The sequence below is a fragment of the Eulemur rufifrons genome, chromosome 10 (assembly GCF_041146395.1).
Source record: "Eulemur rufifrons isolate Redbay chromosome 10, OSU_ERuf_1, whole genome shotgun sequence".
Classification (NCBI taxonomy): Eukaryota; Metazoa; Chordata; class Mammalia; order Primates; family Lemuridae; genus Eulemur; species Eulemur rufifrons.
This window is the reverse complement of record NC_090992.1, coordinates 30,647,454-30,662,617: the sequence shown is the minus strand read 5'-3', so window position 1 is coordinate 30,662,617 and position 15,164 is coordinate 30,647,454. Positions and strand designations below refer to the sequence as shown.

General features: G+C 50.8%; 1 protein-coding gene across 2 annotated transcripts in view; it reads right to left on the bottom strand.

Annotated features, from left to right (window-relative positions):
- Positions 1-3,809: 3,809 nt before the first annotated feature.
- Positions 3,810-15,164, bottom strand: part of ANXA6 (annexin A6) — a 51,672-nt gene continuing 40,317 nt past the window's right edge. Inside the window, exons 21-26 of one of the 2 annotated variants that reach the window (XM_069483909.1) lie at positions 14,142-14,159; positions 13,251-13,344; positions 11,998-12,093; positions 8,646-8,704; positions 6,954-7,076; positions 3,810-4,628 (exon numbers count right to left, since the gene is read on the bottom strand). In XM_069483909.1, coding sequence (XP_069340010.1) covers positions 4,569-4,628; positions 6,954-7,076; positions 8,646-8,704; positions 11,998-12,093; positions 13,251-13,344; positions 14,142-14,159 — 450 coding nt within the window. In that variant the 3' untranslated portion in view covers positions 3,810-4,568. The remainder of the gene's footprint in view (positions 4,629-6,953; positions 7,077-8,645; positions 8,705-11,997; positions 12,094-13,250; positions 13,345-14,141; positions 14,160-15,164) is intronic. The other variant, XM_069483910.1, reaches the window with a different exon arrangement.

Here is a 15,164-nt window from a genome sequence, read left to right as displayed (position 1 = left end):
CTGTGCCTTGCTTCAGACATTGCCTCTGCTTGGAAATCTTTCCCCTCCTTCAATATTGTTTACAGGTGAGAGCTTCTCGTTCATCTTTGGAGGTGCCTCTCCAATGCCCACTTCAGGAAGCCTCTGTCAGTCCTTGCCACGGTGAGCCTGGGGCCTCTGCTCTCAGTGTCCCTTGCTTCTGTGTGCTTGGCTGAGTTTGTTCTGACAATCTTTCCCCCGCAGCTCCCTGAGGGCGAGGGGCATAGTGCAGGGAGTCAGTAGCTCTCAGAGGCTGTTGAAAGAGGCTCCCCCTCTCTGAGCCTGTTTACTCCTCTATAAAATGGAATCCTGCCTATTCTTAATAAAGAGCTGCTGAACTTATTGCAGCCTTCCTACGATCTAGACAGTGTGCTCAGAGATATACGTACACTGCCTTATTTAATTTTACAACACTGTGAAATAGAAACCTTCGTCATTCCCATTTTATGGATGAGGAAATGAAGGCACAGACAGGTCGAGTGACTTATCTGTTAATATATCCAGTAGTAGCTGGCTGGGATTTGAACCCAGGCCTGCCTGCTCCCACGGATCTAAGCCCTGAGTAGAGGACGCAGTCGTGTCACTAGAATTTCCCACTCGCCTCCCTGTGACCGTAAAGTGGGGAAATCTCCTTTAGGAAACCCGAGGTCTGGTGGGGAATGGAGAAACACGTTAGAGCGCTCATTTACCGCTTCTGGGTTCTGAAATTCGGGTTGGGCAACTTGATACTTCTCCCTCCCATTCTCAGCTCAGGCTGGCTCTCGCCCGCAAGAGGTAGAGGAGGAAGTGTCAGCAGAGAGAGCCTGGAATCAGGAGACCTGGATTCTAGCCCCAGATGTGGCCCTTACTAATGCCCCGGTCACAGTGCTGTTCCCTGGGCCCCAGTTACCGCACGTGTGTAACAGGAGGGTTGTCTGGGATCAGCTCTGAGACCATTCCCAGCTCAGTCAATCCTTGATGTGCTGCCTGTATCTTCAGACATTTGTGTCACCACTTGGAGCCTCAGTTTCCTCATCATTAAATGAGGGTGAGCACCCCAGTATTGCTGCAAAGGAAGTCATGGCTCTGGATGCGAAGTTTCTCAAGGCGGATCACTCTGGCGGTGCCTCGTTGCTCTCAGCTGCGCCAGGGCACAGCCAATACCAGGGGGTTTCAAATAGCCAACGGCTCCCACGGGGCTCTCCGTTGGCAGGAAGTGTGAGAGCGGCAACTCCCAGTAGCTGCTCTGTGCTCGGGTTAAAATGGCAACCCCCTCCCAACCAGAGACCGAGGTCAGCTCATCCCACTCCAGAGCTTCTGGAAGGGGTCTGCCCTGAAGGGGAAATGCATGGCTCCAGGCAGGAGGGGGAGCAGCGAGGAGCTAGGCGGCTCAGTGGGTAACAACAAGGTAGGAGAAAACACAGGTGCTTACAAAAGCACCACACCTGGGCCAGCGCCACAGTTCCAGTTCTGTGTGCCGCTAACTCGCTATGTGGCCCTTGGCCAGCGCTTCCTCTCTGTGGAAGTGACAGTTGTGTCATCTGCAACTGAGAGAGGGAGGTGGGAATTTCTGAGGGCCCCTTCCACACTTAGAACATCACAACCATCCTCCCTTTCTCCCACGTTGAGACAGCTGTGGTTTGGGCTTCTGCTTTCTCTTTCCTTTTAGTTTAATTTAGCCCCCACCGCTTCTGCTCGTTGAACTTTGCTCATCTCCAGCGTCATTTCAGAGAGAGCTGAGAGGGAGGGACGCTCAGTGGAAGCTCCTTAAAGACCAGAACCATAAGGATTCATATCTTTAGCGCCCAGCACATGACGTGGCACGTAGGAGCCATTCATTAAGTATAAGCTGCATGAATGAGCAAAGCAGTGAATGAACAGGGTGCTTGGATTCAGAATAGTGGCTACTCCTTCCCCTGCTACAACTCCCAGAAAACACGTGGTTTGTCCTGCAGGCACCTGGGTCTTAGCAGGATTGTTGCAACAGCCTCCCAACTGGGCACCCTTCCTTCCTTCATAGGTTTTTCTTATGCGTGTAGCTAGATGTACCTTCCCCACCCGAGAACCTCCACAGTCTCCCCCTAGGTTATAACAGAAAATCCTGACATTCAAGGTCCTCCATAATTGGATGCAAACTCCCACATCTAATTTCATCCACCTCACCTAACGCCGCAGGGTCTCCCTCCTGCTGCAGACCCATCCCAGAAGGCAACCACCTTAACTGAAAATTTAAGTGAAAAATGCATGTTGAGGCATGCATGGTAAGTGCGCAATTTTAGCTATCTTTTTTTTTTTTTTGGAGTCAGAATCTCACTCTGTTGCCCACACTAGAGTGCCGTGGTGTCAGCCTAGCTCACGGCAGCCTCAAACTCCTGGGCTCAAGCGACCCTCCTGTCTCAGCCTCCCGAGTAGCTGAGACTACAGGCGCTCACCACCACATCCTGCTAATTTTTTCTATTTTTAGTAGAGACGGGGGTCTCGCTCTTGCTCAGGCTGGTCTCGAACTCTGGAGCTCAAGCGATCCTCCTGCCCTGGCCTCCCAGAGTGCTAGGATTACAGGCGTGAGCCACTGTGCCTGGCTTTAGCTATTCTCATTCCTGGATTCTGGGCCCCCTCTTCTATGTGCCCCTCGGCATCCTCACTTCTAGTCCTCAGATTCCCTGCTCTTTCCCATCCTTCCCTGGCCCATTTCCCTCAGAATATATTTTTAAGGCATTTTCCTTTTCAGCTTCGGATGTCTCTGTGATCTGCAGCCGACTTGAAATCAGAGCCAGAAAACATTATAGGCTTCACCTCTCCGTATTTACAGTGGAGCCTGGCTCAGAGCTGGCATTGATGTCAGCTGACCCCAAGCCAGGCAGGCACCGTGCTGAGCACTTCCACACATCAGCTCATTTTACAGGCTATAGGACAGGTAGAATTAGCCCCATTTCACAGATAAGGAAACTGAGGTTCATGTGCTCATAGTTACAAAGATCTTATTCCATAGCTCCTAACCATTTCGTCAATTTATCTTTCAGTAATAGTTTAAGTTTGGCAAATACCCCAGAAAGCTCTCAGCTGATCCTCAAGGCTTGTGGGCTCACAGCCTGCTAGAGCAAAGGAAGTGAAGACACAGCAAGGTACATTTCCTTAGTTGCGGACTCATATGGCGGAGATGAAGAGACAGCTCTTCCAAATTGTTGGGTCCAACCCCTATCATACAAATGGAGAAACAGCCCCAGTGAGGGCAATGGCTGGTCCAAGATCACACTGCAAGGGCGGAACAAGACCAGACTCAGCAAGTGTCTCAACTGCCCGTATTATCTGCACAGCTGCTACCATAAACACGCACTGAACTGCAACAAACTGCTCTGGTCAGCCGGGTAGCGGGCAGAGCCCTCCAGCCAGCCGGCAGCCTCACGCCATGGTCACGGGACAATCTTAGACCCAAGTCACGGGCCAGAAGTCGGTTGGGGGAAGGGAAGGCAGGGAAACTGCAGCTGAGCCTACTTGCTTATCAGTGTCCTTCACGAAGTGGAAACTTTCCATGGGCCTCCCCAGATCGCGATCACATCTGGTGACCCCCGAAGAGTTCAAAAGAGGAAGTTTGGGTTTGGTTGTAATGGATGAAGAACACACAGAGAAACGTCCAGGCAGCAAGACGGGAGGAGAGGGCACCTGAGCTCAGATTCCCCTGTGGGCTTCCCAGGAAACACCTTGGAAGAGTTTAAAGACATAACATACTCATGGGCAGATTTCACAACCTCAAGCTCCAATAAGGAAAATCCAGGCTGCAGGTTCTAGGTAGAAGACAGAGGCCCTCATTGGAAATGTGTTTACGTGTTTGTGCGTCTCTCTTTTCATTTCTTTTTGAAAGAGAGAAGCGTCAAGGAGAGAACTGGAGGCACACTTTAGGACGTCCATGTTAGAAGGGAAACTAAGATGTTTTCATCCAACTCCCTCGTTTTGTCGATAAGAAAATAGAGACTCAGGGAGGGAAGGGGACTGGCCAGAGGTCAGAATGCAAGTGCATGGCAGATGCAAATTTGAACCCAGGCTTCCTGCTCCCGGGCCAGCATTCCTACACTGCCTGGATAGAGAGGGGTGTGAAGTGCATGGGGCGGGGTGTCAGTTTGCCCAAACACATATTAGTAACTCCTCCCGCTACCCCAGCACGCTCGACTGGCACTTGCCACCAACCCACCATTCAAAGCACACACACCACTCATTACAGACAGAGGCTCAGTATGTTTTTGGATTTGACAAAGCCCAAACCAGGGCACAGGCTGTGGCAAGGGAAGGAAGCTGGGACAGGCTGAGACATCAGGGGAGTGAAGGTGGATGGGATCTATGGCTACGGTTCTTCAGCCGCTCGGCCGGCCGTGAGCAGGAGTGACCGTGCTGGGCCCTCAGTGGCCCGTGGGGGTGGGAGCCTTTCCTAAGCCCCAGTTGAAGACAAGAGCCCAACCCTAACCCTCCCCGCACCCCGCCCCTTCCTCAGTCTCTGGAGCTGGAACAATCGCGTTTGGCCATGGCGGCTGGAGCTGCTGACCGTTTCTCGGCAGAGGTAACCTCCAAAGCTGGTGGCCCTAGTCCTCGCCACCACAGACAGCCAGCAAGGCCTTCAGAAAGTCTCCGGAGGTGTCGCCCTGGCAGGGGCAGAGGGAGAGCAGAGTGAGCGAGAACAGTCCTTCTGGCCTCAATGCCCCTCCCACTGTTGCCCATCAGTCTGGACGTCTCCCCTGGCAGCGCAGCTGCTGCACCAAGACCAGAGGGGTCTCCCTAACACACACACGTCACCATGTCCCACCTGTGGCTCCTGTTACCCTCAGGGAGATGTGCAAGCTCCCGGACTGGCTTCACGGCCCTTTGTGATCTGTCACCTGCAGAGCTTTGCAGCTTCACCTGCTGCCTGCCTTCTGGGAGCATCCCGGTCCTCTGCCCACCCCCGCCCCTCCCGTCCAGCATGCCCCGTGCCCTGCCCCAAATCCTGTCCACAGCAGTGCCCTCCGCTCTGAGAAGCACCAGGCCCGCCCTCTCATCTCAGGAGGTGAACTCCAGCCTCTCTTGGACCCCTTCTACTCTGCTAATACTCTCCCCTCGTGGCCCTTTGCACACTGTGTCACGTGATTCCTTGTTTGCACAAACATTATGGTGCACTAGCTGCCAGGCCATTCCTGGGAGTGTGTGTGAACATCACCACGTGCACGACACATCATGAGGGTCTGGCACACAGGTCGGGCCGGGGGAGGCCAGGCTTTCTCCCACGGGGACGTCTCTCCTCTTAGAGGGGTACCTACCATTTCTATGAGAGGTGGATTTTGAGCGTTTTTTTTGTTGTATTTTTTGATATGATTTTTGAACAATAATATATTATCATAATAAACAATTAAAATCAAAGAAAAGATTATACAATTAAAATCAAAGAAAAGATTATACAATAAAACTGTTCCTCCCATCCTTGACCCCCTAGTTCCTCATATCAGGAAGTGGCCACTGTTAACTCTTTTTTTTTTTTTTTTTTTTTAAAGACTAGTGAAGTGCAGCAGTGAGAAGGGGGGAGAGTAGTAGAACAAGGAGTTTGACCTGTGACTGTGAACAGCCAGTGAGATAACTCACTACCTTCGGACCAGCCTGTTACTACTTTCCTGCACGGTTTTCCAGCCATTGTCTGTGCGCATACAAGTATGTGTATTTGTGTAACAACCCTTTTCTACACAAATGGAAGCGTATCCTGTTCTGGGCTGCACTTCGACAAGATTCCAGATCAGTACACAGAGATTTCTCATGGTTTCTTACGGCTGTAAGTATTCTAGCATATGAATGGGCCATAACTTATTTAGCCGCTTCTGTAGGGAGGGCTTCCAATCTTTGGCTACTATCAACAATGCTGGCATAAATAGCCTCTCACATGTCTTTGAGAACGTGTAGCTAAGTCTGTAGGATAAATTCCTACAAGTACAATTAACAAGTCAAAAATATACATATTTTACATTTTGAAACTGCCAAATTATCCTTTAAAATGTGCTAATGATTTACGTTCCCAGCAAGTCTACATGACAATGCCTGTGAGATGCCCGGTCTTGTCAGCAAGTATAGATAAGATCTTGGCCACTATCAAAGACCAAAAAAGTGGGCTCCACATGTCAAAGAAGTCAGACATAAAAGGTCACATATTACATGGTTCCATCTATATAAACTATCCAGAAAAGGCAAATCAACAGAGACAGAAAGTAGCTTGGGGGCTGCCTGTGGTGGGGTGGAAATCGGTGAGCAGATATAAGAGATCTTAGTGGCATGATGGAAATGTCTGGAAACGGGATGGTGGTGATGGTTGCACAACTCGGTAAATTTACTAAAAATTATTCACTTGCGCTCTTAAAACAGGTGAATTTTATGGTATGTAAATTATACTTTAATAAAGTGAGGTTTTTTGTTTTTTTTTTTGTGAAACAGGGTCTCACTCTGTCACCCAGGCTAGAGTGCAGTGGCATGATCATAGCTCACTGCAACCTGAAACTCCTGGGCTCAAGCGATCCTCCTGCCTCAGACTCCCAAGTAGCTGGGACTACAGGTGTTTGCCACTGTGCCTGGCTGATTTTTCTGTTTTTTGTAGAGACAGGGTCTCGCTTGTGCTCACACTGGTCTTGGACCCTGGCCTCTCGGGATCTGCTTCGGCCTCCCAAAGTGCAAGGATTACACGCGTGAGCCACCTCGCCCAGCCTAAAGTTGTTTTTAAAAAGCAAAAAATGGGCTCTTGTTTTATTTGGAAATCTTTAATTATATACCTTTGATTCTTCTGGAATTTATTTTGGTATAAACAATGAGGCAGGTCTCCTTTCATTTAGCAATATCCTGGCTGTTCTAAGAGGCAATCCGGTGGGAAAAAGACAATGGGAATAAAAAGACTTCTAATCTCATATTAGGGATCTGACACTCGCTCCCTTCCCACTGACCTCTAACCCCTCCCTTACCTCAATGGCTTGGTGCAGAGACATGTCGTATTTCTCAACGAATTCCCGCCGGATGTTGAGCAGGTCGATCTCACTCCGGGAGATCATGATCCTGGTGAGGGTCTTCTCATCCGTGCCAGCGCCCTGGTGGAGCCAGGCAAGAGGGGACATAGGTAGGAGGAGAGGCAGAGGCAGGTCAGGCAAGACATAGTGGGTGTCCATCTGCCTTAGTCCCTTTCACCTTCCGAAACCAGGGTGACCTATTCTGCCTCTGTCTTCCACAGATAGTCCCGACCAAAACTCTCCTATGCCCAGGACTGGCCAGACTGAGAGGCAAAAAAGGCCTGTATGGGTTGAATAGTGTCCCTTCCAAAATTCATGTCCCATGGGAAACTCAGAATGTGACCTAATTTGGAAATAGGGTCTTTGCACATGTAACAAGTTAAGATGACGTGATAATGGATTGGGGTGGGCTCTAAACCAATCATTAGTAGCTCTACAAGAAGAGGAGAGGGGACTCTACCATACGGAAAGAAGCCATGTGAAGATAAAGGCAGAGATTGGAGTGTGCGTCCACAAGCCAAGAAATACAAGGGCCTCTGGCAACCACCAGAACTAGGAGAGCGGCATGGGATGGTTCTCCCTCAAGGCCTCCAGAAGGAACCAACCCTGCCGACATCTTGATTTTGAACTTCTGGCCTCCAGAACTGTTACAGAATAAATTTCTGTCATCACCCAGTTTGTGGTGATTTGTTACAGCAGCCTTGGGAAACTAACACGGGCCCCAAGGAAAGGGCACAGGGCATGGAATGCGTGGGCAGCCAGGGCCCACTTCTGCCCCCGGGGAGCGAGGAATGCCAGCTTTGGAGTCACAGTGAGGCTGGAGTCCCAGCTCTGCCACTTAGGAGCCATATAAACTTGGGCAAAGTTTTAAGCTCCCTAGGCCTCAGTTTCTTCCTCTGTAAAATGAGGATACTACCATGACCTCGCAGGATTGCCACAAGGGTCAGCCGTGGTCATTGGGGTGAAACACTTGGCACAGGGCTTGGTGCTCATGAGCACAGGGTAAGCGCTCAAGAAATGGTTGTCATGTTTGGCACTGTAGGCTGAGAGGGTCTCAGGCTCCTTCCCACCCACCAGCTTGCCCAGGCTCTGCCGGCAGTTGAGACTCCAGTGGCTGGGCTAAGAGGATGGCCAGTGTGGCCTGGGCTCTTCAGGAAAGGCAGAGCTAGTCCCAGAGCTGAGCACTTGTGACCTTGGACAATCATTTGTCATAGGAGGCCCTGTGTCACCTGCTAGAACGTGAGCTCTTAAGAGGGCAGAGACTGTGTCTTACTCAGCCCTGTGTTCCCAGAGCAGGTTTCTCAACCCTGACAGTTCAGGCCAGACAATACTCTGTTGCAGAGCTGTCCTGTGCACTGTAGGATGCTCAACTGCATCCCTGCTTTCTTCCCACTAAATGCCAGGAGCAATACACTCCAAGTTGTGACAAGCAAAAAAGTGTCTGGACATTGCCAAATGTCCCCTGGGGGGTAAATCACCCCCGATTGGGAGCTACCGTCCTAGAGCCAGAGAAGGGCAGATGCTGATAAATATCAAATGGGAGGAAACAGCTGCCAGATGTCCTGATTGGGGGATGGCACACACCTGTCTTCGTGTGTGCGTGGAAGTCGGTGCCTGAAGGGAAAGGAGCGAATGAGCAAGTTTTCTTACCTTCATGGATTTATAAAGTTTGTCGGCAAAGAAGAGAGGCTTGTTCTTGACACTTTGAACTGGTGGGGAGAGGAGAGAGATGCAGGGAGCTTGGTCAGAGGATGTACACCCAGCCTCTGGACTGGGCCCCCACCCCCTGCCCCGCCTCCTCTCCCACAACCTGGGTCTGCAGATCATTGCCAACCCCAGGGTCATGCTTGGCGGTGACCCCTTCACCCCGCCATCCCAGAGCCTCCTTGTCTGGCTCATCCCTAGGCCTGGCTCTCACTTGGTTGCAACTCATTTCCTGCTAAGGTGCTTAGAGTTAACCAAGGTTAGTATAGGATTCAAAGGGAATTAACTCGTCATGAACCCAAGGCACTGGGCCTCAAATTTTTAAGTGCATCGGAATCACCTGAGAAGCTTGTTTAAAACTCAGGTTTTAGGCTCCATCCTACAGACTCAGATTCTAGAAACATTTCGAGCACTGGTTCTCAAAGTGTGTTTTCTGGACCAACGATATCAGCATCACTTGGGAACTTGGAAGAAATGCAAATTCTCATGTCCCACCCCAGATGTGCTGAAACTGAAACTGGAGGTGGGTGACAAACTCGTCCCAATTTGCCTGAGACAGTCCTGGTTTTAGCACCTAAAGCCCTGCACAGATCAAGACAATTGATCACCCCACTCTAGTGCGGCCTAATGTTTGAGAGCTACTGAATTACAGAAATACAGTCCCAAAGAATGGCTGTTCATTGGCATCATTTAAGGCACCAAGCTAATCCCTGGGGCTGAGTGCTGCCCAGGGCCTGCACGCTCTGGCCACACGGGCAGCCCACGCTCCCCACCCCCACCCCAGATAATGCCTGCCTGGTTAGGCCAACTCAGCCCTTTCTCAAGGCCTTAGTTTCATTTCAAGGCTCCAGAGCCCACATGGGGGTGTCTCAGATAGCTTAAGGAGGAGGAATCAGATACCAGCTCCAGAGCTGGAACGACCCTGGATATAAAAGTATCTTTAAAGAGAACAAGGGGCCAGAAGCTGGAGTTTCTCACCCCAAGAGCACAGTCATGCAAAGGACTCCCTTGCGGCAGACTCAGGAGTCCCACGGGAAAGATCACATCACCCATCTCCCTCCCCCAGCTCTGCATGCAGCTTCCTAATACCTTCCAAACCAACCCCAAGCTCCTCGGCCTGGAAGACCAAGCACCTGCCCTCCTTCACTACCTTACGGCCTCTGCTCCCCCATTCTCTGAATATACTGGAAATTCCTCTGTGCCTTGTCCTCCTGGTATGGATGTGTTTCCTATCTGTCTCTCCCGACTTTACCTCTCCAAATCAAATCCCACCCCCCACCCCCTGGCTGTACTTGATGTGCGCATCCCTAGTCATGACACCACCTCTAGGAAGCCTCCCTGGATTCTAGGCCTAAGGCTTCATCAGTCTGGTTAAGGAGCACTCTGGGCAGAAACTTCTCTCCTCTGCAACCCACCCCGTAAGACCTTCCTAGAAACTGAGCCTGTCCATCTGCTACAGGGGACCCTGGTGCCTGCCAGGGGACGGGGTGGTGTGAAATGGCGGGGCATGGCGCGTGTGCGTGTGTGTGTCTGCACGTGCACACGTGTTCAAGGTGGGAGGAGAGAGGGAAGCGAGAGAAACACCAAGAGGGCAGGATCTGAAAGTGTCTCCAAAGGCCAATTATTCTGCTGTTAAGAACATGGGTTTGGACTCAGGCAGCTTCTGGTTTGAGTTCTGGCTCCACTACTGGTATTAACCTCTCTGAACTCAGTGTCCTCTTTGTAAAATAAGTTGATAAGAGCACCTGGTGAGGACTTAACAGAGCCTGCATGCAGCTAATCAAGCACAGGGCCTGGCAGGAAACAACAGTAAAAGCTAACCCTTGCCCAATGCGGACTGTGAACCAGGAGTACCGTTCTAAGTGCTTTATGTATAATTAACTCATTCGAATCTTACAAAACCACCCTAAGGGCTGGGTACTATTGCCATCTCCATTTATTTTTTTATTTTTATTTTTTTTGAGACAGAGTCTCACTCCGTTGCCCAGGCTAGAGTGCCGTGGCATCAGCCTAGCTCACAGCAACCTCAAACTCCTGGGCTCAAGCAATCCTCCTGCTTCAGCCTCCCGAGTAGCTGGGACTAGATGAATGCACCACCATGCCCGGCTAATTTTTCTATATATATTTTTAGCTGTCCATATAATTTCTTTCTATTTTTAGTAGAGACGGGGGTCTCGCTCTTGCTCAGGCTGGTCTCGAACTCCTGAGCTCAAACGATCCGCCCACCTCGGCCTCCCAGAGTGCTAGGATTACAGGTGTGAGCCACCGTGCCCGGCCGCCATCTCCATTTAACAGAGGAGGGAACTGAGACACGGAGGTTTTGTGACCTGCCGGAAGACATACAGCTAGTAAGTGGCGGAGCAGGGATTCAACCTAAATTCTGTGCTTTTAGCCACTAGGCGATCCTGCCTCCTGGCTACTGCTCCAAGGTGGTGAAGGCCCACTGCGAGCCACATGGCAACAAAAACAATACCTCTACTTCATCCAGTCTAAAACACCTTCCCCCTCCATCTGTCAGTGTCTCTGAAATCAAGATTATTTTATAACTGATAGCAATTAAGTGAAAATCTTCCATTGGCACCTCCTGGTAAGATTAAAAAAATATGTCTATCGAAGCAATGCATTTTATAGTAAATGAATTAAGATACTAATAATAATCAATGTTAATGAAAACAACAACTTCAACCCTTGCTCATGCCTACTCATCTGTATTTACAACGCAGAAATGGAGATCCAAAAGGGCAAGACTTTTTCAAAGTCAAGAACTCAAATTATGTAAGAAAAGAGTAACCAAAGAGAGTGCTGGGAGGAGGAAAGAGTGTGTGTGATGTATATATGTATAGTGTGTGTCTTGTATGTGTGTATGTGGTGTGTGTGTATTAAGTGGTGTGTATGTGTAGATGTCGTGTCATGTGTGTAGGGTATGTGTGTAGCGTGTGTATGTACAATGTGCTTTGTGTATGTAGTGTTGCATGTGTGAGCATGTGTGTATGTGGTATGCATCGAGTGTGTGTGTGTGTGCATACACCCTAGTCCTGCAGGACACTGTGCCTCCCCCCGCCCTACACTAGCCTTCTGGCCCCTCCCCAGGGAGAATCGTTTTCTCACTCTGTGCTGCAGCCTGGAACAGTCCTCATAGCCCCCAACAATCACCGGTCAGGCAGGACCCTGGAGGCCACCTGTGGCAGCATGTGCTTTCCAATACTAGTAGCTGAGGGGGCTGCCAAAGTTACACTCTTCCAGAAAATCTGGCCAAGTTCCTAATGCCCGGCCCCTTCCCTTGGTCCCCGCCAGTTACCAATGGCCACAAACGCATCCCTGACGTCCCCAGACATCTCCTTCTTGATGGTGTGCTCCACGTCATAGTTGGTCATCTTGATGAACTCCTGGAAGACTGGCCCCAAGAGAAGCCCCGGAGGAAGGGGGTGAGCTCCAGTTTGGGGGTTGGAGGAGCTCACCCTCCCCTGCCCCGCCCGGTCTGCACATGGGCCGTGCCCAGGAGAGTGGAAAGGGCGGCGGGCGTGGCCACAGCCCAGGCCGAAATGCATCTGGCGGGATCACTGCGAGAGGGAAGTCGGGACATCAAGGCTGCTTCGGGCTTTCAGTGCCGAGGCAGAGCCTCCAGGCCTGGCCAACAACCCCAGAGCCTGGGACAAGTTCTGGGAACCTAGGCTGCGGTAGTAAAAAGGCCAGGGGTCCTGGTCATGGCTCTGCTTCTAGCTCACCAAGTGACCCTGACTGACCCTTCCCCTTTCTGGGCCTCTTCTTCCTCCTGTGTCAAGTTGGGACAGAGACTACTGTAAGTTATGACATAATGATAACACTTGGGAAGCACTTGCTATGTGCCATGCATTGTGCCAAGTGCTCTACCTATGTTGTAGGTTTTACATCTTCACAACAATCATGTGAAGTAGAACTAAAACCCCCATTCCTAGAAAAGGGAGTCCAGATATAGACATTCAGTAACTTGCTTGAGGTCACACGGCTGGTAAAGGGGGGATTCAAATCAAGGCGGTCCAGCACCCAGGTGCATTTTTAGCCACTGTGCTAAAGCACCTTAAGTATGGAAAAGTGCCAGACAGAGGCATGTTAAAATGTAAATGTCTTAGTGGAAAGGGTACTTCACCATCACCTAACAGCAGGGCCACTGCATACTGGGGTGCCCTGTGCATGCGGCGGCCTGTGGTTCAAACCACTCCTCACTACCTTGATCCTGGCAGGCATCACACATGGACCATGAGGCCGAACCTCAGAATCCTTCTCAACACAGCATTCTAGGCAGCTGCTACCAATCCATCAGAGCTGGCCTTCAAGGTGAAACTCACTTGCTATCCCTAATCCTGGGCATCCACCTGCATCCCTGAAGAGGTGAATGGAGTTGGCCCAAGGCTGAGCCATGGTCAGCAGCAGAGCCGGGACTAGAACCATCTAGTCCATCAGCCATGATACTCCACTGCTGGGGCGAGGAGGTAGGTGGGCAACTCCTCCTCTCCTCTCACCAGATTCAGGGATATTCCTGCTGAACTGGGAGGGGAGGAGGTCAGGCCTCACCTCTCCGGAGGTGCGGATAGCTACGGGTGCACAGGATGGTCATGAAACGCGTCTCCAAGGAAGTTTTGTCTCCGCTAGGTGTGTCTGCTATTTCCTGCAGAGCCCAGGTTGGGGCAAGGATTTGGGAGGGGAGACAAGAGAAAGCCTTGGTTATTATTCACATTGGTGTCTTTGTCTGGGCTGAGAACACCCAGAAGCTGGGCTAACCCAGCCATCCAAGGGAGCTGAGATTGGCCCCCTCTTCCTCCCTCCGCCTCGAGCACAACGAATTCACACTCCACTCTCAAGTTCCCAGGGACCTGTGGACCGACACAGATGGCCTTAGCACTGGGGACTTGGCCTCAGGGCCATGGGACTGGGCCCCATGGGAGGGGCTCCCGAGACACTGGGCAAGAGACTTGCCATTCTGCTTCCGTCCCTCAACCTCTCTGAAAGCCCCCTGGGGAACGTGTATGTGCGCACGTGCGGGAAAGATGGCCTGGCCAGTGTTTCCCCAGGCGAGGTCAAATGCAAACACATGTTAACATTCTGCTTGGGTATGTTTCCACAATTATCCCCTAGCCAGCTATTAGTTCTATTTATACTGATATTAAACGTCCCTTAAAATAACTCATTTTAGGTTTAAAACTGAGTCGATTTAAAGGTAACTATTAATAGCTGATGGTTATGTAGCACAAATCATGCCAGAGACGAACGGCCGAAGTTTGGGAAACACTTGCCTGGCCCATCTTTTGCCCGGCAGAGTCCCTAAGGGGCCAGGAAAGGGAGAGAGAGAAGCTGCAGAGCAAACCCCCAAATCACGACCCGATTCTGCCCCACTGGGCCCAGCCCCGGGGCCCAGCCAGACTTTACTCAGGCCCTTAAAATCCAAACGAAGAACAGGACACTCACCAAGATCTCAGCAGCCACCTGAGAGCAGGGAGGAGAGAGAGGAGGGAGAGAGGGAAGGCAAGAGTCAGAGGAGGCCGGGAGGGTGGCGTTGGGGCCCTGGGGTGCAGGGGAGGGGCCTGGCTGGGAGTGGCGGAGATCCCAGGAGACCCCGAGGGAGCTCGGGACATGATGGGGGACAGGGATGAGGGAAAAATACCTTTCTCTGACCTTTTGGGCTGGAGCTCAAAATGGGGCTAGGCCTAGCGTTAACTAAAGACGTGATCACCTGAGGGATCAGAGAAAGAGAGAAACGGGGACTCTACCCTGTGTACCCCATAACCTAGAGCAGACTCCAGGCCTCAGTTTTCTTGTCTGAAAACAGAGAGAAATGATCCCCATCACTTCTCCCCAGAGCCACTGGGAAGTTAAATGTGAGGAGCGCAAAGTTCCCTGCGCCCTTTAGCACGTCCAGAGTCGGAAGGGGCTGGGAGACAGGTATCTCGCACCTCATGTTACAGACAGGAAAAAACGGCCAGGTGGGGGCCGAAGGAGAGGTCACTGGCCTGGGGACACACAGCCAAGCGGAGGTGGGAAAGTCATTTTACAAGGGCTACTTTTTAATTGTTGCAATATGCAGAGCACAAAATTCTGTGGTTAGGACACTATTTTGTTAGGCAAATAGCTGTGACTTTGAGTGCCTGGGAACAAAATACAGCCAGCCCTTGCCTATCCAGCCTGAGTTTTGCTTTTGTCTTTTTCCCTGAAGCTCTGTGGACCCCTTTGTTCTACTGGATAGACTGAAACTATTCTCTTTGTAAATTTCACAGTAGCTTACACTCTGGAAACTTCGATCTTCTTTTTATTGTATCATATACATTGGCAACGTCTATCAAAAGTTAAAATACATATGCCGTTTGATCAAACAATTATGTTGCTAGGAATCTGCCTTACAGATACACTGGGCAAAAATCTCCCACGATATAATACAAGACTGTTCCCTGCAGCATTCTTCGCAATAGAGAAAAACTGGGAGATGTGAATAGA